The 19,821-nt window shown below is 43.8% G+C and overlaps 2 protein-coding genes across 19 annotated transcripts in view; one reads left to right on the top strand and one right to left on the bottom strand.

The window, feature by feature from the left end:
* WDR76 (WD repeat domain 76) overlaps positions 1–8,484 on the top strand; it is a 56,626-nt gene extending 48,142 nt beyond the window's left edge. For all 12 annotated transcript variants that reach the window (XM_044933405.2, XM_044933410.2, XM_044933408.2 and 9 more), the window contains 2 exons: positions 1,573–1,626; positions 6,946–8,484. In XM_044933405.2, the coding sequence (XP_044789340.2) occupies positions 1,573–1,626; positions 6,946–7,201 (310 nt within the window). In that variant the 3' untranslated portion in view covers positions 7,202–8,484. The remainder of the gene's footprint in view (positions 1–1,572; positions 1,627–6,945) is intronic.
* A 3,509-nt stretch (positions 8,485–11,993) lies between these two features.
* The window catches only part of FRMD5 (FERM domain containing 5), a 320,737-nt gene continuing 312,909 nt past the window's right edge, over positions 11,994–19,821 (bottom strand). For 4 of the 7 annotated variants that reach the window (XM_044933417.2, XM_044933415.2, XM_006076159.4 and 1 more), the window contains one exon: positions 14,103–15,263. In XM_044933417.2, the coding sequence (XP_044789352.1) occupies positions 14,686–15,263 (578 nt within the window). In that variant the 3' untranslated portion in view covers positions 14,103–14,685. Of the gene's footprint in view, positions 14,050–14,102; positions 15,264–19,821 lie in introns of those variants that run through there. The other 3 variants (XM_044933418.2, XM_006076160.4, XM_025271796.3) reach the window with 2 other exon arrangements.

The following is a 19,821-nucleotide window of genomic DNA, read 5'->3' as shown; positions in this document are numbered from 1 at the left end:
TGGAATTCTCCAGGCCACAATACTGGAGTGGGTAGCCGTTCAGGAGATCTTCCCAACCCAGGGATTGAACCCAGGTCTCCCGCATTGCAGGAGGATTCTTTACCATCTGAGCCACCAGGGAAGCCTAAGAACACTGGAATGGGTAACCTATCCCTTCTCCAGTAGATCTTCCCGACCAAGGATCAAACTGTGGTCTCCTGTATTGCAGGTGGATTCTTTACTAACTGAGCTACCAGGGAAGCCCTTCTGTGTGATATCTTGGACAGAAGATAATTTTAGCATAGGAAGAAGCTCTTACTCTGGGGATAGTGGGATCCCTCCCACAAGTCCAGTGCTGAATTGAAGTTGCAGAGCCCTTGGCCATGGGCAGGCAGAAAAGATAGCAAAAAATGGGGCTCTGTACAAACTACTGGATAAAATTTTATGATTTTAGCTTTGGTACCGTTCTATAGCTACTACCTAAAAATGGATTTTAAAATGTAATATAAGCCAGTTGAACAAAAATAGAAAATAATGCCAATTTTTAAAAATGTGGAGAATGTTAACACAACAATGAAGGAAATAATTTTGTTCTCTTCTAAAATCCACAATTTTGCTTAACATTGCAAGCAGTTCTCAATTTATGAGACTTTTACCTTAAGTGATTTTGGAATGTGTTCATTATTCACTCAACAAGTATCTGTTGAATGTATACTGTGGGCTGGGCTCTAGAAAATCACCTAATTTCTGTTTAGACTCATATATTGGGAAGAACATGGTTTATAGTGTGTGACAGGTGCCCTGTTATTTCCTAGTAAAGTCTGTGAGTATTACCAGGTAGTACATTAAGAGATTTCATCACTGGGCAATGACAGCCCACTGTCCCCTTTCCACCCATGCAGTTTTCTTTGTCTTAAGGACCACTTAACTTGTCCCATTCCTGTTCATTTGCACTGCAGACTTTACTCTTGTGATTTGGCTTTCTGGTAATCTAATTAGAGTTCTAGTGCGAAGAAATGGCAGTGGGATAGCTAGGCACAAGGAGAAGGGCGAGGTGGTGATGACATGGGTACTTTCTGCCAGGGTGCCTAGTGGAGGCTTCTGAGCTCCTGCAGTTGCCCCACAGAGTTCCTCCGCTTAGTTGCTGGCCAGTCAGTCTTGCCAGAGCCTGGAAGTGACAGTAGGACTCCTTCAGTCGATAAGTCTCATGGGCAAATTGCTTGTGATACATGCCTGCACTTTTAGGTTATTTGTGCATTTTCAGACAACATCCGTTGTGTATGACCTATATTACTGTGGATCTGATTATAGAGTCTGGATTATCACTGTAGAATGTACACTTAAGTTTGGAATAATAGTGTTTAGTTTGCACACTAAACTCTAAGAACTGAATTTTACGATATTCTTTGTAACATTTATATATATATTAGCTAGCTGAGGTTTGTTAGAACCTGATCCTATATATTTTAAAACAACAACCATTTCATTATCATAAACCAGTGAAAAGCTTGTTAAATACTCTGATGATATTTCAGAAAAATCTCAAGCAATAATAAAAAGAGTGCTTCTTTATTCTTGCTGTTTATTTTGCAGAATCTTTGACAGCAGCTGTATATCCTCGAAGATTCCTCTTCTTACCACCATCAGGTCAGTGCCCATATGCCAAATAATGTGGACCCTGGATTACTATGATATCTTTGTTGGACTGCATACATCAGACATCTGATTATCAAAGAGATGTATAGGTCTGATTTTATATTACAGTGTTCCTGGTTACTTGTTCCTATCCCATCCGGAAGAGTTCTTGCTTCCAGGTTGCTTGTGTCTACAAAGAGGTTCTGTCTCTTTTAGTCTGTAGCTGTTCTTTGCCTCTGAGTGGTTATTTTTGGTTAAGGTGAATGACTTTATTCAAAAACTGAATTAGTCATGTTACCATATTGAGACTGCCCTGCTCGTGAGGCTAGCTGAAGCACTCTTTATCTGTGCCTGTTTGTTCTGGGCTTAGCTTCCCCATTTTCCTATTTCTTTGTTTGGTTATCCTCTTTTTGCATCTGCTACTTTTAATATATGTATTTTACATCAAACTTTACTCAGTGTCTGCTTCCTACACATACTTCTTTATCAGCATTTATAAAGTTGGGGACAGGGTATGCAATATATGTTAACTGTTGCTTCATGAGTTTTATAGTCTGTAGCTGCTGCTGCTGCTAAGTCGCTTCAGTCGTATCCGACTCTGTGCGACCCCAGAGACGACAGCCCACTAGGCTCCTCTGTCCCTGGGATTCTCCAGGCAAGAACACTGGAGAGACTATATTTAATATGCTTATTTTCTTTTTCACAGAATTTCCCCTCTTTGTTTCCTTTTTCAAACTTTATTAACTCTAGTTAATTGACTTCTAGTGTTAATTTTTAAAAAATTATCTAGGGTGATGATTCTGGGGTCAGTAGAGATATGGTCATTGAATGGCAGTGGGAAATGTGGCTCTCCAGTGTTCATCCTTCTTTAATAAGAAAGGGCTGTTGGTGGTGTTGTGATGTAGAGAATAAAAGGGCAGTGCTTTGTTTTTTTGCTTTGGAGAGCAGTGAAGAGCCCCACATATATCTAAATTGTTTTTTACCTTATTTTTAGTTGTGATTATAAACACGTAACAGTAAATCAGCACCTTAACTATTTATATGTATACAGTTCAGTAGCGTTAGGTGTGATCACGTTGTGCAACAGAGTTCTAGAATTTTCTATCTTGCAAAACTGAACCTGGCCCATGAGACATTAATTCTTCTCTCCCTCTTTTCCATATTGTGGCAGCCATCTGTCTAGTTTGTGTTTCTATGATTTTTACTACTTTAGATATTTCATATGAGTGAAATCATATTTGTTTTTTTGTGATGGGTTTATTTCACTTAGCATAATGTCCTCAATGTTCATCCGTGTTCTAGCATGTAACAGGATCTTCTCCCTTTTTAAAGGCTGCGTAATAATTCCATTGCATGTATATGCCATATTTTCTTTATCCAGTCACCTCTTGATTGACATTTGGGTTGTTTCTACCTCTTGACTATTGTGAAAAAGGCTACAGTGAACAAATGGGTGTAAAGGTATCTCTTCAAGATCCTATTTTGAATTCTTTTGGATAATATCCAGAAAGGAGATTTTAATGGATCATCTGATAATTCTATTTTCAATTTTTTGAGGAACCTCTATATTGTTTTTCCATAGCTGCCAAACCATTTTACATTCCAGGAGTGCATTGGAGTTCTAATTTCTCTTTATATGTATCAATACTTACACTGATGATTGTGAGGTAGTATATCATTGTGATTCTGATTTGCATTTCTCTAATGATTAGTGATGATAAACATCTTTTCATATGCTTATTGACCATTTGTCTATCTTCTTTGGAGAATTGTCTATTTAGGTCTTTTGCTTATTTTTGAATTACATCATTTTTGTTGTTGAGTTACAGGAATTCCTTACATATTCTGCATATTGGTCCCTTATCAAATATGTGATTTTCACATGCTTTCTACCATTTTGTGGGTTGCCTTTTCAGTCTGTTGACTGTTTCCTTTGCACAGTTTATAAGTATGATGTAGATTTGTCTATTTTTGCTTTGGTTGCCTGTATTTTTGGTGTCATATCCAAAATATCATTGCTAAATCCAGTGTACTGAAACTTTCCCCTGTGTTTTCTTCTATGTTTTATTAAGAGTTCCAAGTCTTAGGTATAGGTCTTTAATCAACTTTGAGTTGATTTTAGTATATAGTATAAGGTTATGCTTGGAGAAGGCAATGGCACCCCACTCCAGTACTCTTGCCTGGAAAATCCTATGGACGGAGGAGCCTGGTAGGCTGCAGTCCATGGGGTCGCTAGGAGTTGGACATGACTGAGCGACTTCACTTTCACTTTTCACTTGCATGCATTGGAGAAGGAAATGGCAACCCACTCCAGTGTTCTTGCCTGGAGAATCCCAGGGACAGGGGAGCCTGGTGGGCTGCCGTCTATGGGGTCGCACAGAGTCGGACATGATTAAAGCAACTTAGCAGCAGCAGCAGCATAAGGTTATGCTGGTTTAGTCACTACATCATCTATGACTCTTGCAACCCCATGGACTGTAGCCCGCCAGGCTTCTCTGTCCATGGGATTTTCCAGGCAAGAATACTGGAGTGGGTTGCCATTTTCTCCTCCAGAGGATCTTCCCGACCCAGGGATCAAACCCCCATCTCCTACATTGCAGGCAGATTCTTCACCACTGAGCCATGAGGGTTACTGTCCAATATTATTCTTTTGCATGTGGATATCTAGTTTTGCCAGCAGAAGGGACTCTCCTTTCCCCATTTTGTGGTCTTGGCACCCTTGTTAGTATCATTTGACCAGGAACGTGAGAGTTTCCTTATGGGCTCTATTCTGTCCCACTGGTCTGTAGCATCTGTCTTTATACCAGTACCACGCTGTCATGGTTTCTGTTGCTTTGTGTAGTATATTTTGAAATCAGGATATATGAGGCCCCCAACTTTGTTCTTCTCTTTAAAGATTATTTTGGCTGTTTGTAATCTCTTGAGCTTTCATATTAATTTTAGGATTTTTTTCTATTTCTGTAAAACACGCCCTTGGGATTGATTGCATTGGTTGAATTCTATAGATCACTTTGGGTAGTACAGACATTTTAACAATATTGAGTCTTCCAATCCACAGATAATTTATTTGTGTCTTTATTTGTTTGTGTCTTGTGTCTTTTATTTGTTTTAGTAATGCTTTGTAGTTTTCAGTGTACAAATCTTTCATATCTTTGGTTAAATTTATTCCAAAATATTTTATTCTTGTTGATGTTATTATAAATGGGATTTAAAGAAATATATTTATTTATTTTTGACTATGCTGGGTTTTTGTTGCTGTGTGCAGGCTTTCTCCAGTTGTGGTAAGCAGGAGCTACCCTTCATTGTGGCACATGGGCTTCTTCTTGTGGTAGCTTCTCTTGTTGAGGAGCATGGGTTCTAGAGCACAAGCTCAGTAGCCGTGGTGCACATTCTTTGTTGCCCCATGGCATGTGTAATCTTCCCAGACCAGGGATCGAGCCCATGTCCCCTGCATTGGCAGGTGGATTCTTGACCACTGGACCACCAGGGGAGTCCTGGAGTTGTTTTCTTATTTTCCTTTCTGGATTGGTCATTGTTAGTATGTAGAAATGCAGCTGATTTTTGTGTGTTGATTATATCCTGCAAATTTGCTGAGATTTAGTTTTAACTGTGTGTGTGTGTGTGTGTGTGTGTAGTCTTTAATCCTACCCAGTTTTCTAATTCTACCAAATTTCCAGTGTTAAATATGTTGAATAGATGGCAAGAAAGGCATCATTGCTTTTTACCAGATCTTACAGGAAAAGCTTTCAGTCTTTCATCATTGAGTATAATGTTAGCTGTGGGCCTTTAATATATGACCCCTATTTTATTATGTTGAGATAGTTTCTGTCTGTTCCTGGTTTGTTGAGTGTTTATCATGAAAGGGTATGGAATTTTGTCAGATGGTTTTTCAGTACCAGTTGAGAGGATCTTATGATTTTTGTCCTTTGTTCTGTTTATGTGGTATGTCAATTAGTTGGGTTTTGTGTTTTGAACCTTCCTTGCATTCCAGGTATAAATTCAACTTGGTCGTGGTGTATAACCCTTTTAATGTGCTGTTTGACTTTTTTTTGTGGTACTTTGTTGAGAACTTTACACCAGTATTCATCAGGAATATTTGTCTGTAGGGCTTTTTGTTTTTTTTTCTCCCAGTAGGGTCTTTGTCTGGCTTTGGTATTAGAAGTGTTTGCCTCATAGAATAAGTTCAGATGTGTTCCTTCCTCTTCAGTTTTTTGGAAGAGTTTGAGGAGCATTTGGTGTTAATTCTTACTTCAATGTTACGTAGAAATCTTTAGTGAAGCCATCTGGTCCGGGGCTTTCTTTGATGGGAAGTTTTTGGTTATTATTCTAATCCCCTTACTAGTTACAGTTCTAGTTAGATTTTCTGTTTCTTTATGATTCAGTCTTGGTAAATTTTATGCGTTTGGGAATGTATTCATTTCTTCTGGATTGTCCAGTTTATTGGTGTATGATTGTTCATAGTATTATAACCCTTTTTATTTCTGTAACATAAGTTGTAATGTCCCACTTTCATTTCTTATTTTAGTTATTTGCACTTTCTATTTTCTTAATCTAGCTTGCCAGTTTTGTTCTCGTAAAAAAACCAACTCAGTTTATTTTTTCTATTGTTTTTGTATTCTCTAATTCTTTTATCTCTAATCTTTATTATTTCCTTCCTTCTGCTGACTTTTGGTTTTGATTATTCTTCTTTCTCTAGTTCCTTGAGATGTAGTTAGATTGTTGATTTTGATATCTTTCTTCTTTTTTGATGTTTACTGTTAAAAATTTCCCTCTTAGTATTGCTTTCATAGCATCCCATAGATTTTGGTAGTTGTATTTTTATTTGTGTGCAGATATTTTCTAATTTCCCTTGTGATTTTTTTCTTTGAGCCCCCAAAGTACTCTTTACCTTAAGGTTGTAGAGACTATATAAAATGATTGCAGGGTTTGGTTATTAGGGGAATACAAATATGGGAAACAGATTCTGTTAAACAGCAATAACTTAGATTGTGTATTTCTTTATTCTAGGTCTTGTATTTGCATGTGTTAAAAAAAAGGAGGGGAGTGCACTGAGGAAGCCGAACAAAAATGTTGCCATTTCAGTGTGTTCAGTGACCATCCACTGAGCACAAACCACTGTACTCAGCACTGGAGATTCAAAAATGCAGACATCATCTCTCTCCCAGGTTTCAGTCTTGTAGGAAGGATAAGATTAGGTCGTTGATGACTCAGTAACTTGAAACTTGGCAGAGAAAACCAGCATTTAGGAGCAGTGCCATCTTTACCCTCTGCCCATGCTATTCTGAGTTATTTAACACTTACTGTCTTTCAAAAAAATTGTTTTTTCATCAGGCACAACACCATCACTGGGCGATGGCTGACCAGGTTCCAGGCCGTGTGGGACCCCAAGCAGGAAGACTGTATCATCGTGGGCAGCATGGCCCAGCCGCGGCGGGTGGAGGTCTTCCATGAGACAGGAAAGTGGGTGCACTCTTTTCTGGGTGGAGAATGCCTTGCCTCTGTGTGTTCCATCAATGCTGTGCACCCAACTCGGTATATTTTGGCTGGAGGTAATTCCAGTGGGAGGGTACATGTTTTTATGAACTAAGAAAGTCGTGGAGTTTTTGGTTTGGAAACACCAATTTGTTCAAATTAATCTGTCTAAGGAGCCTAGTAATTCGTGTGGCTTAGTCTGTTTGCTTGGCAATATGTACTATTTAGCGAATATAAACTTGCTTTGTAAATAAGAATTATGAGCAGAATGTACTCTTAGGAAGAGAGAGGCCTTGAAGGTTGGTTTCTGTAGGATGTGGAGGGCATTGGAGGGGAGACTGTGATGCTTTCAGCACTTTTAACCAGGCAGAATGTTGAGAAATTCTAGCATTATAAATTACAAAGCTTTGAGTGATCATTGTTTTGGTTGTTTTTGTCGCCTTGATTCTATAGTCATATATAGATTTGTGGTTTATTTTACAGTTTGAAATACATATTTATTTCTAGACTTATATACACTGGAAGGGATCCTGAAAGGTTATCTCATCTGAGTGATTTTGAAACTTTTAATTTTTTAAACTGAGCACTTTTTCCCCCTTGCCTCTAAATTAAATCTTACATGAAATCCCAAGATAATTGCTGAGAAGCTGTGGTTCACTTGGGCAGGGCCTGGGTCCCTGTGTTGACCTTCTCCTCACTCCTCTCCGTGGCTCCTGAGACACAGCCAGGAAGTCCCAGGGCTTGTAGGCACAGGGTGGGAATATACTAACCCCTGTCACCCAGCATGAGATTACCGTCAGACCAATGTTTCCCAGACGGGGTTGTAGCTATTGATATGAGTTAAGTGACCATGACCAGTGTCTTAAAAAATGAAAAGGAGATGAATAGTAAAGAATAGCAAACATAATTAGAACAAATATTCTTTTGTGAAACTTAGTTCCATATGCATACATAGCTGTAGATGTACATGCATATGTATTTTATGATGTAAAATGTATTTCTTTATTACTGTGGTAGTGGGTCATGGTTAAAGAAGTAAGAGCTCCTACCCTAGAAGGTCCCGGCCAGCTTTATGTGTCCTTGTCTTTTAAACTCTCCAGAGGAGATTTAGTAGCCTGGGAAAAGTGTTATGGAATACCATTTCTGGCGTGTATTCATTAAAAATACTTGTTTTCAGAAGCTGTGGCAACTTGAATGTGTCTGTTGTTGGACCCTACTAAATCAGCGACAGAGATTACTGTGTGTTATTATTGATCCAACTTTTTCTGTTGTTCTTCATTGCCAAACAACTACTGAAAGACTGTTCTAAATAGTTTCAGCAATATGCCTGATTTCTAAGAGGAAATACGATTTTTTCAGAATTGTATGTCACAGAAATAAAGTGATGTGTGTAATTTCCTTGAATAATATTTTTTTTCTTTTTAATATTTATTTATGCATGTGGCCAGGCCATGTCTTAGTTGTGGCATGCAGGATCCTCAGTCTTCGTTGCAATACACAGGATCTTTAGCTGCAGTATGTGGGATCCAGGTCCCTGGCCAGGGATTGAACCTGGACCCCTGCATTGAGAGCAGTGTCTTAACCACTGGACCACCAGGGAAGTTCCTCCAACGTTTTGCTTAAATAATTTCCTTCTCTGTAATTAAAGACTAAACAAGTTTTGAAGCTTATTAAAAGGTTGTGGGTATTTATAAGGAATAGGGTTTCTCTGTTTTCTTGGTGCTGGAATACAGGAATTGATAAGCAAGGTGGAAATATTCATTTATGAAATACAAAGTAAGGCTGTGTGAAGTTGTATAGGTACATGTGCTTAAATGCTCAATTCTGTCAGACTCTTTGTGACTCCATGGACTGCAGCCTGCCAGGCTCCTCTGTCCATGGGATTCTCTCAGCAAGAATACTGGAGTGGGTTGCCATTTTCTCCTCCAAGGGATCTTCCTGACCCAGGGATCGAACTAGAACTCGCACCTCTTATGTCTCCTGCATTGGTGCCACCTGGGAAGCCCTATGTGAGGTTGAGGTATGTTATAAACTGTTCTGGAAATAGTTAAATAAAGACTTTAGGCTCCCTTTCCATTTTCCACATCACTTAATTTTATAGGTTCTAGTCGTGGCTGGTTCTGTGGGAATTGTTCTTTTTCTTAACATGTTGAAAACTACTCTTAATCAAATTAGTACTGTCATTTAAGCCTTGAATACTTCGTGGTAATTACCTGGCTTCTGCTATAAATGTTAAAAAATTCTTCATGGTTCTCACTTTTGTGGTCTCTTGCCATTGACTCTTCATAAGCTGTGCTATTGATATCCATTCAAGAGTTCTGTCTTCTTGAGGCAGTGCAGGAAGGAGAGTGGGTAGGGGGCTTGTTTCTTCATGGTAAGCTCTACAATGAAGCAGCTGTTTAAATCTCGAAAGCACATAAAGGACAATTGTTCCCTTATGACGTCCTTAAGCTGTATTCTGTTGTGAAAGGCACTTTTCCCAGAGACTTGCTTAAAGCCATGTGGCTTCTGTCGTTCTGTGTATGTTGTTTGCTCTCTCTCCTTCCCGGATAAACCTTTTGTGTGTGTTGGCCTTTATAATATCTCATAACCATGTAAGCTCTGAATTCTACTGGTGTTATTTTCTTTGAGATGCCTGACTTTTTTTTTTAATGTGACATTAAGGAGGAAGGAGATGATCTCGTTTGGGGTGAATGGAGACTTGGTCAGACTAAGAGAAACTGCAAATGATTAAGGACTGATAGACTCTTAATTGCTTAAGACCTGTTTTAGTATTCTGGCTTTTGAGTTACCTTTCCACAGAGATTTTGCAAAGGCACTTCTCTAGGAAAGCAGAGAGCTTTAGGGCTGTGGTTCAAAGATTTAAATATTTCCAGCCAGTGTACAGGGGACGAGGAACAGGGCAGAGAAGTGCCTTCTGTATCAAACTTGAAGGAAAAAATAGATGCCCTCTGTCTTCAGATTCCAGAAACTTAGGCATCTCATTTGTTAGGCTGTCCCTTCTGATTTGTTTTGTTTTTCCTTTTTAATACTGAGTTGGGCTTCCCTTGTGGCTCAGCTGGTAAAGAATCCACCTGCAATGCAGGAGACCTGGGTTCGATCCCTGGGTTGGGAAGATCCCCTGGAGAGGGGAAAGGCTACCCACTCCAGTATTCTGGCCTAGAGAATTAATTCTATGGACTGTATAGTCCACGGGGTTGCAAAGAGTCGGACACAACTGAGCGCCTTTCACTTCACTGATGGCCAATCTAAGACAGCATAGACCCATAATTCTGGTTCATTTGGCTGTGTTTGACTTTTCAAATGAAAAGGTGGAATTTTGTGAGGAAGGTAACATTTAGTACAGTTACCCAGAGTGAGAAATAAAACATCTTAATATATGTTTTCCTAAAATAGAATCTATATGAGGAAATGTTTTGTAAGTATCTTTGGGGTGTCTTACTCCACTCCATCAGCAGGTGGTAGGGGTGTATAGAGGAATCCTGTTCAGGAGCTGAAAGCAGAAATGTGTTCAGGTGCAGCAGCGTGGTGGTGGCTGAGGAACCCCAATGGACAGGGGCCCTGAGACGACGTGCACACAGGTGAGTCCTCATCAGTTATCCAGGAAGGGCGGCAGCTGTGACGCTGTAGCGTCAGGGGAAGCCACTCTCATCCAGTGGTTCTCATGCTTTTTCCTCTTCGGCTCACTTGCAGCAAAGAGTTTTGTCGATTAGAAAAAAAAAAAACTTCACTGGGGACAGGACACTGGATATCATTTTAAAGCTAATAGGAATCTCTTAAAATGTGGAGGTAACTGCTTTCGGAAGATGATCTAGTGGCAGAATGGAGGGTTGGAGGACAGGTAGAATTGAAAACAAGATTGGGTAATAAGTAGCACAGTGGACCTTAGTTTCACCTTTTATGCTCATGGAATTTAGAAGACCATTACCAGCCTGTAGCCATAGAGTGGTTACAGAATGAGATGAGCTAGCATTAAAGGAATGGATGCTGAAAGTACTTGTGAGTATGAGGTTTGTCACTGTGGTGGTGAGGTCATCCTGTTCCCTCTATAGGAGGTGTTTTCTGTTCTTTTTCTTACTCCAGGCTTAATACCAGTTCAGAAGTTGGACCGTCTAGGTTCTCCTCTGGGCTCTAAGACTATGTAACCTTGGGGAAATAATTTGTTTTTTCCTCATCAGAAAAACGAGGTCCAATTCATATTTAAAATCATTCCACACTTAAAGCTTCTAAGTTCTTTTTTTAAAAAAATATTTTTTAATTGAAGGATAATTGCTGGTACAGAATTTTGTTGTTTTCTATCAAACCTCAACATGAATCAGCCATGGGTATACATATGTTCCTAAGTTCTTAGTAGTATTTATCTGGGGTGGGGGCCAGGAATAAAGATAATAGATGACTCTAAGCAAAGTGATTCTTTTAAATAACTTCAGTCACAGACAGCAGTCAGCTGTGTAAACCCCACTGGTGTCCTTTTATCTATGGGCTGTTAACTTTAAGGAGGAGAAAGTGAGACCGGCTGTCAGTTAAAAAGAAAAAAAAGAGTCCACTCTCTTCTATGATATTTAAATATTTATTTAAGTTTAAAAATAATTTTCATGGCACCAGTGATTTTATGCTAACTACATACTGCATATGTAGAAAAAAGTACATTGCTTTGAAGGAAAATGTAACTTAGAATTTTTGGCACACAAAAGGTTAACAACTATATATATTTTAATGAAACTAAGAAATTCACATTTGCAGGTAGTTTACCTTCTACTGCTTAAAGATGCAGTACACTATTCTTCAGTAAGTTTATTTCCTCTGATAGATGAAGCTATGGAAACCATTGCTTTTTCTACAATGAGATCAAACTAATTTTGAGAGAAAATAGACATAGTGGAACACAGTAAAGCTAGGTTAAAAAACGTGAACAACTTTTGATGATGGGGGAGATAGCAAAAAAGACTAGTCACTAACAGAGGAGGTTTGTTATTCAAGCATTATGTGAAAAGCAAATTGAAGGAGACTTTTCTATCTGTATTTTGTAGGTAGGATAAGCTCAGGAAAAATATAACCCACAAGTTTCTGTTCAGAGAGCAAATCCCGCTGTTGGAAGTGGTGTGGACTATTGTACCGTTGGAACTCTAGATACAAGTAACATACCAAGATATGCAATACTGCATCTTCCGTTAATGTGAATATGAAAGGTCAGAGTCGAGGCTATCACTCACTGCATAGAAACACCATATTCTACAGACTGAGGTAGGAACACTACACTAAAAGGTAATCTGCTATGTTGCATAAGACAGTAGATATCCAGGGTAAAACCAGCCCCGTGTCTCCTGACAGCCTTGTCCTCTTTGAGTCTACTTTTCACTCAAGTCCTCTGCTAGTAAAGCCTTTCCTGTGTAGATGACAAGTGGCAGTGGCTATCTGGTTCTGAGTGATCCCTAATCTTTACTCGGATCTCCCTCAGTTTTTGTCTTGTCACTTGGAAAACAGATGTTTGTAATTCTGCCCAAATTGTTGCTGGTATGGAAATGGTCAGACAGGCTCTTCTCTTCCAGGCTTCGATTCTGGCTGTATTAGCATTACAGTACTTGATCTTGCTCATCGTGGCATCAGGCATCTCTTTGCTGGTTGGTTGTTCGAGCACCCTTTAAACAAGCAAGCCCAGCGTCTCTACTGGGAAATGATCCTGGATCTTTACCTGTTAGAAATCACAGCAGAGCTGGCCCTCCTGCTCACACACTGCTAAGAAACAGTTCTGTTGTCTAGATTGGGGTTGGCAAATTCTGGCCTGTGGGCCAAATTGAAACTCACCATCTGTTTTTATAAATAAACATTCTATTGGAACAGAGCCTTGCTCCTTTATGTATTACCTGTGGCTGTTTTTGTGCTCAGACAGCAGAGTAGAGTAGTTGCCACAGAGTATGGCCTTCAAAACCAAAATTTAAAAATATTTACTACCTGGCACTTTACAGAAGAAGTTTGCCGACCCTTGGTCTAGATAAAAGGGCGTTTAAAATTCTGTAATAAATACCCACCTTAAAAAAGAACTCTGTTTATTCCATGGCTGTTATATTCTGTACATGGATACGGTTCTGCCACCTCAAAGCAGACCTGCACGTGCGTCTCTGTCCTGCGCCCGCAGTCTGTCCACGGGCCGCCCTGCCCACGCCCTCCAGCCCACGTGACTTGGAACTCTCTCCCTGAGATGAAAACAAGTTCTTGTGTGTGAGCGGCTGTAAGTGTTGTGGAGCTTGGGCCGCGGACCCCACACTCGCCCTTCACACTTCCGCCTGCTTCCACGGCTCCCAGCCAGGACAGCCAGCGTTTTCCTACAGCTTTCGTCTTCCTGGTGCAGATGACGACCCTAGGGGGCAGTGTTTCTACAGCTAAGTGTTGGTCTCTGCCACGTTCACCTTCTTTTGGAGGCATCTGTTAGAACTCTTATTTAAAGAGATTCTTTTCCTGGTCCCTTCTAAGGCTGTTTGGTTGATCTTGGAATTCTATTTTCTGAAGCTTTTCATTCTCAGGATCAGTTTCTTTCTTGCATCTTTTAAGTTCATCAGGCTCTATTTTTCTTACTCCATAAAGTAAAAACAAAAGGTGAATTGATAAGAAAATAATATTTTGTTAAAATATAAATTGAAATAGTCTTTTCTAGGGGGCGAGGGGTGTACAAAATAAGTTTACTGCTGTGTGATCTCAACAGTCTCTCCGGTACCTCAGCTCTGGTTTCTGTTAACCGTACTTAGTCCAGCGTCTGACAGTGCTGTCTACCCCTGGTGCCACTGAATTCACCTACTGCTTCTGGAGCACTGTGAAAGTCTTGAGGTCCTTAGAAAAAGTCACAGGAGTCTAAGTTCATTATACAGAACTCGTGGTGGTGCTCCCTAGGATCTAGTCTAAGGGGACAGACTTACCCCACCCCTGCTGCTCTAGCTGCCGTAGCAGTGGTCGTTTCAGATCCCCACTCTGCTCAGATTTGAAAGAAAGAAAAGGAAAACAAAATCCAACTCAGACTGTCATAAGAAGCAACGTTCCATTTAATCGTTCTACATGGATGTTTACTTTGTTTTTTAAAAGCTCTGTCTGGGAAGAAAACCTAGACAGTCCCCATTGTCCAGGCCCCTGACCTGCCGCGCTGAGGCTGCAGTGATGAGGCTGCTGGGCCTCAGCAGGGAAGCTCCTGCGGTACAGCCGACGACAGCCCTCTAGTCTAGTGTCTCGTCTGCTGGGTGACACTACCGTGAGAATCAGTAATAACAAAATAAATTATTTTTGATATCTTCAAAATAATACACATCTATGAAAAATCAAAATTCAGAACCAAAAATTATCCTGCAAATTGGGAGGATGAGAAACGGAGTTGCTGAGCCTTTCTTGAGAGAACCTCTGAAGGAAATGAGTTTTCCCAGTTAGTTTAGACAAGGCGTGTGCCTAGCCCCTTTCTTCTTCTGGGAAACGACCCTCCTAGGCTGTGGACTTTCTGAGTCATGAGAAGAGGACTTGGAACATGTGCCGATGGTTCCGCGATGGGCCCCATTGCTGGGAACGGGTAGCCGGGCTCCTTGGTCCACCTGGCTAGTTATTGGGAGGATTCATGCCTTCTCAGGTGTCAATGAGCAGGCTCACCACTGAGCGGATTTTGCAGGCAAACCATCGCCTGAGGGGACAAAAGTATTGATAGTGGAATTGTTCAAACTCGGGGGTCTGGCGGATATCGCGGAAAAAGGCAATGTCAAGGTCAGACTCAGTAAGGATGATCAGGAGGAGGAGCAAAACAAAGAGGAGTCCCATGGTCACAAGGAGCAAACGGAGGACACTTAAAACAAACTTATTCACCTGTTCCTCCTCCGGCCTGCCGTGCCCCTGACACAGGGCCCTCAGCTCGCCCCCAAGGGCCTCCAGCTCGGCGGCAGTCGGGGTGCTGGCCTCAGACTCCTTCTCCTCCTCGATGCTGCAGGTCGCCCCGTTGATCTGCCGGGAGAGCAGCATCAGCTCTAGGCTGTGCTCGGCCACAGGGGTGGGCAGCACGCTGTCCGCAGGGCTGTAAGCCTCGTCCGCGATCACGGCAACTCGCTCGTTGCTGTCTGCCCGGCTGCTTCTCGAGTGAGGCAGGAATGTGTCCCCGTGGGAGGAGGCACGTACTGGGGTGGAGTGGGCGCTGTCCCGCAGGGACTCGAGGCCTAGAAAGACAAAGGGGAAGTGAGCAGGCCTTTGTGTACCGGCGCGCGCTTTGTGTGGTGGAGGCAGCCCCGTTCCGTTTGGTCACTGAAGTCTTCGGAAGCCCCTCTGCAGCCCCACATGACCAGCTGCCGTCGCCCCTGCTCTCTGTTTTGATGCATCAAGAGTAGGACCAGAGAAGCAGCAGGAATCAGGGTGTCACTGGCTGTAAGTTTCTGTTTTTTTTCCTCTCTTTGCTTATAGTTTTGGCCATAGTCATTACAGATTCTGCCTTTCCTGCCTTTGGTGTCCTGGCTCAGCCCAACCTGAAAGAGAATTGCAAACTATCTCTGACCCAGAGCTGGGGTCTTGGTTCAGGGAGCTGAGGGTCTTGAGAGGCAGGAATGAAGAGGAGACTGTTTTGCCCAATGGGGCCTCATCAGTTACCTGTTCTGGAGCTGAGTGTCCTGACACCCGAACACACTGCTCCTTGAACTCGTGAGCTCATCTTTTGGACTTCTGCAGTTGCTGTCAGTCTCTTCAGCCTCCACTCTTAGCTGTACTGACCTAGAGTGGGGTGAAAACCCAACCTGCTCTTCCTAAGTGCTCGCCCTCTCTTTTCACCTTCGAATGAGCCGACCAGAATAGGTGAAACCAGGGGAGTCAGCCTGGAGTATAGACTGGTCTCTGAGAAGAGGACCAGTGGGAAATTCTCACGTTTGTCTGGAGGAAGGGTCTTCTGGCCCTAAAACTGCTCATTATTCTCTTTCTCAGAACATTTCTCACTTTCCAGAGCTTAAGCTCTGGTAGGGAAAAACAGAAACTGGTTACTTCCCTCAACCAAACAGCCGCCACCCAGGCCTGAGGATGTGGACTCAGACTGGCCGAGCACCCTGTTACCGTGCTCCCTGTCACCGAGCTCCCAAGAAAAAGGCTTCTTGTTTCAGGTTCAGTGTCTGCATTTCCCACTCCTGGACATACTGGTGCTGCCGGAGTGGCTCTCCCTACCTTTGTGGTCCACATCAAGAGAAGCTTGTCCCTTTCTATTGCTCTGAAATTGACCTTGACTGCCCCAGACTGAACCAGATTCCCAAGTAGTAAAGGTCTGACCTAACCAGGGCTGCTTAGGGAGTTTTCTGGCTCAGGGTTAGCTTCTTTTAAAAGGTGCCAGTCACCTTTCAGAAGCAGTGTGTCTCATCTCCGTTAGCTTCCTTGTAGGGTAGCCAGTTGCAGCCAGGCCGCCTGCCTGCCCAGGCTGCTTCAGCTGTTCTCAGCATGTGCACAGTTACAGGTCCACCAGAGGAATGAACGAGTGTCTGGGGTGCGTGGGGCAGATGGCGGCCCCCGTTCTCCGCCTCTGCTCCCCATCACATCGCCATTAGTGTACTTGCCACAGCTCTCAGCTCCTGCTTTCAGAAGCTTCATGGTCCTGGCTGTATTTCCTTTGTCCCTATGCTCTAAACTCTTAAATCTGTATAATGTTTTAAACATTTCAATGCACTTTTATCTTTCAACATTCTTCATGAAGTAGAGAGGGCAAGAGGTTATACAACTTTCCAGAGTCATGTGGTTGGTTGTGACTGGCAAAGGCGATGGTAGCGTCCTAGCATCTTTCTATTCCACGGTGCTGACGACCATCCAGCTGGATTCCGGGGAGCGGAACAGCGGGCCAGGATGAATTAAGTGAACAGCCTGCACCTGCCTTAGATTTAAGTTGCCCAAGAAACCGTCATGAAATAAGGTAGAATTAAGAGCCTGTCCCTTGTTGCAGCGCCCTCGATGTTCCTCTGCTCTCTCTTCCCCGCTTCTGCCCCCACTGCACGTGTAACCTGAGAAACACGTGCCTGCGAGTGTGAAGTGGGTTCCTGATAGAACAGAAGCCTTTTCAGGCCCTGACTGCACGTGATGCTGGCTCAGCTCCTTTCCCAGATCCTCTTGTGACTCTCTGTTCTCGGGAACCTCCTCTCCCTTGCACCTCACAAGGACAGCTCTGATGGCAGATTTTTCCAGCATATGACCAGATTAGCTGCCAGAAGCCACTTCACTGCAATCTCAGCTTGGCCTACAATTCAGCTCTGAGCTTGCTGGGGAAGGTGAGAGGCAAAGGCCGTGACATGAGAAAGCACAGTCAGAGAGGCCGCAGAAGCCACGTCACCGTGAGTTGTTGGTGCTCTCAGTGAGCAAGATACTGGCTACGCATGCGTTTTTTCCCTAAGGAGAGCACCCGACAGACAGAATTATTCAGTAAATATTAGTTTCTATTCCCCCAACAGCAGGCTTCCCTGGTGGCTCAGACAGTAAAGATTCCACCTGCAATGCAGGAGACCCAGGTTCACTCCCTGGAGAAGGGAATGGCCACCCACTCTCAGATCCACCTGTAAGGTGATCTTAAATCATCACTCCTATGCCACGTTAGTCCTGTACAGAGCTTCAGGTTTCAGTAGAAATCATCACCCGCCTCAAGCCTGTTGTTCTGGGATGGCTCAGGTGGGCGGTACAGCAAGACAGAGGGTGTCTCTTTACCTTGGAGGCGCTCCAGCTGATTGCCTTGCCTGGAGTCGGCTCCCAGCGGGCTGGGGGGCACAGCGGTCAGGAGCCTCCCCTGAAGCCGAGGCCCCAGCCTCAGGATGCGCACGCTCAGGGGCCGGAGGCAGTGATTAGTCAGCCGGAGCTGAACTCGGACTCGCGTGTGAATCTTAATCAGGCTCTTCCCCATGGTGGCCCAGGAAGGCAGGCACGTCTTCAGCGGAAACCAGCTGGTCTCCTCATGGGACCAGCCAGGAAGAGAAGGTACAGGGGGCACGGATGGAAACCCAACCAGGGACGCAGGCTTTTTCACTGATCACACGCCACGGCAGCCTCTTCGCAGTGCCTCCTGTGCTGGAGACAGCAGAGTGGCTCTGAGAGGCCAAGCTTATCAGGGCCCTGGATTCAGTTAGAAGCACTTAGACCCATAAAAAGTAATGTTTTCCCAGCCCGTAGAGCTGGTTCCCTGAGGCCCGTTATCAGGGCCCCAGGCCTCTCAGAGGGTTAGGGACTGAGAGGGTAGAGGTGATGCCAGAGGGTAGAGGAAGCGGGACTGCCCCAGAAAACCCAGGATGTGAAGCCACAGAGGCAGGGGGCCTTATGGTGTGAGGCTCTGATGTGTGAGGAGGGGGCTCTGCGGCTGGAAATGGGCCCTCTCCTCTGCTGGGCTCTATGCAGTCTGGTTGCTGACTGGTGCCCCCGGGGGTACAGTGAGTGACAGGAATGGACATACCTCTCTGGGTCAGGCCTGTGCTAATGTGTTATCTTGGCATCCCTGAGAGCAGAGGGCAGGGCCAACCAGTGCAGGCTTCTGTTTAAAGGTTTCAGTTCTGTGAGATTACATGGTTTCATTCAAACTGCAATGTTACATTAATGTTTTTGCTGTTTACCCCCATTTTTGGAGAAAAACAAAACTTTCCCCTGGAAAAGGCAAATGGTTTCTGTGATAACAATTTATATGGTGTATGGACTGCAGGAAAGACAACCCCTGATGGAGCATGAACCCAGTCAAATGTCCATAACTTCCTGGGAGTTGTGCTGGTTTGTGCCCTTCCTCTGAGGCCCCCGTCACGTCCCTCCCACCCTTCCCTGCCTGGTTGGGTGGACAGTGGGGATCAGCCATGTTAGGGGGCTTTAAAGGCAAAACCTGCCCTCAGAGATGATGCAGCTGAACTCCTCCTCCTGAAATGATCCATTCTTTATTTCACTAGGCTTCATGACCCCTGTACTTCCTAGGTGGCACAGTGATAGAGAGTCTGCCTGCCAGTGCAGGAAACACAAGAGATGTGGGTTCGATCCCTGGGTCGGGCGCCAGTCCATGAGGTTGCAGAGGGTCAGACGTCACTGAGTGACTAAGCACATGGCTCATACCTCTCTTCTACTCTGTTTAAGAAGCCATTTACTGTCTGGGCTTCCCAGGTGGCGCTGGTGGTAAAGAACCAGTGCCAATGCAGGAGACATGAGAGACATGGGTTCGATCCCTGGGTCAGGAAGATCCTCTGGAGAAGGAAATGGCAACCCACTCCAGTATTCTTATGGAGAATCCCATGGACAGAGGAGCCTGGCAGGCCATGGTCCATAGGGTCACAGAGAGTCGGACACGACTGAAGCGACTTAGCACGCACGCACACACTGATAAGAGCCACTTAACTGCTGAAGTCTTGTATTTTTTCCAAGGTGGAGGTCCATCTGCCTCTTCTCACACTGACTTTCATTCTGCCTGTGAGTTTATTCCCACTGGGGGCAGTTCTGAGCTGCCTGCTCCCTCCTGGGTCTAAGTGGGCCCCGGGTGGGGATGAAGGCTGTGCTTGGCTGTAGGCAGCCTGGGGCCCAGGCTGTGAGGAGCAGGGCGGCTTGGGGAGAAGCACTGGGACAGAGGCCTGCTGGGCTGTCATCTGCCAGGTGTCAAGTTCTGAGGCTGAGCTTTTGAGGCCAGGCCCTGGCCTTGGGGGGAGAGGGGTTCTCTGCTCTAACGGCTTTCGTGTGGCCTCTGCCCTCTGCATCCTCCTTGGCCATTTTGCAAGCTCAGGTGACTTTTGGATGGTGAGGAGCTTA

This window comes from Bubalus bubalis, chromosome 20, assembly GCF_019923935.1.
Source record: "Bubalus bubalis isolate 160015118507 breed Murrah chromosome 20, NDDB_SH_1, whole genome shotgun sequence".
NCBI lineage: Eukaryota > Metazoa > Chordata > Mammalia > Artiodactyla > Bovidae > Bubalus > Bubalus bubalis.
This window is presented reverse-complemented; position numbering and strand designations above follow the sequence as displayed.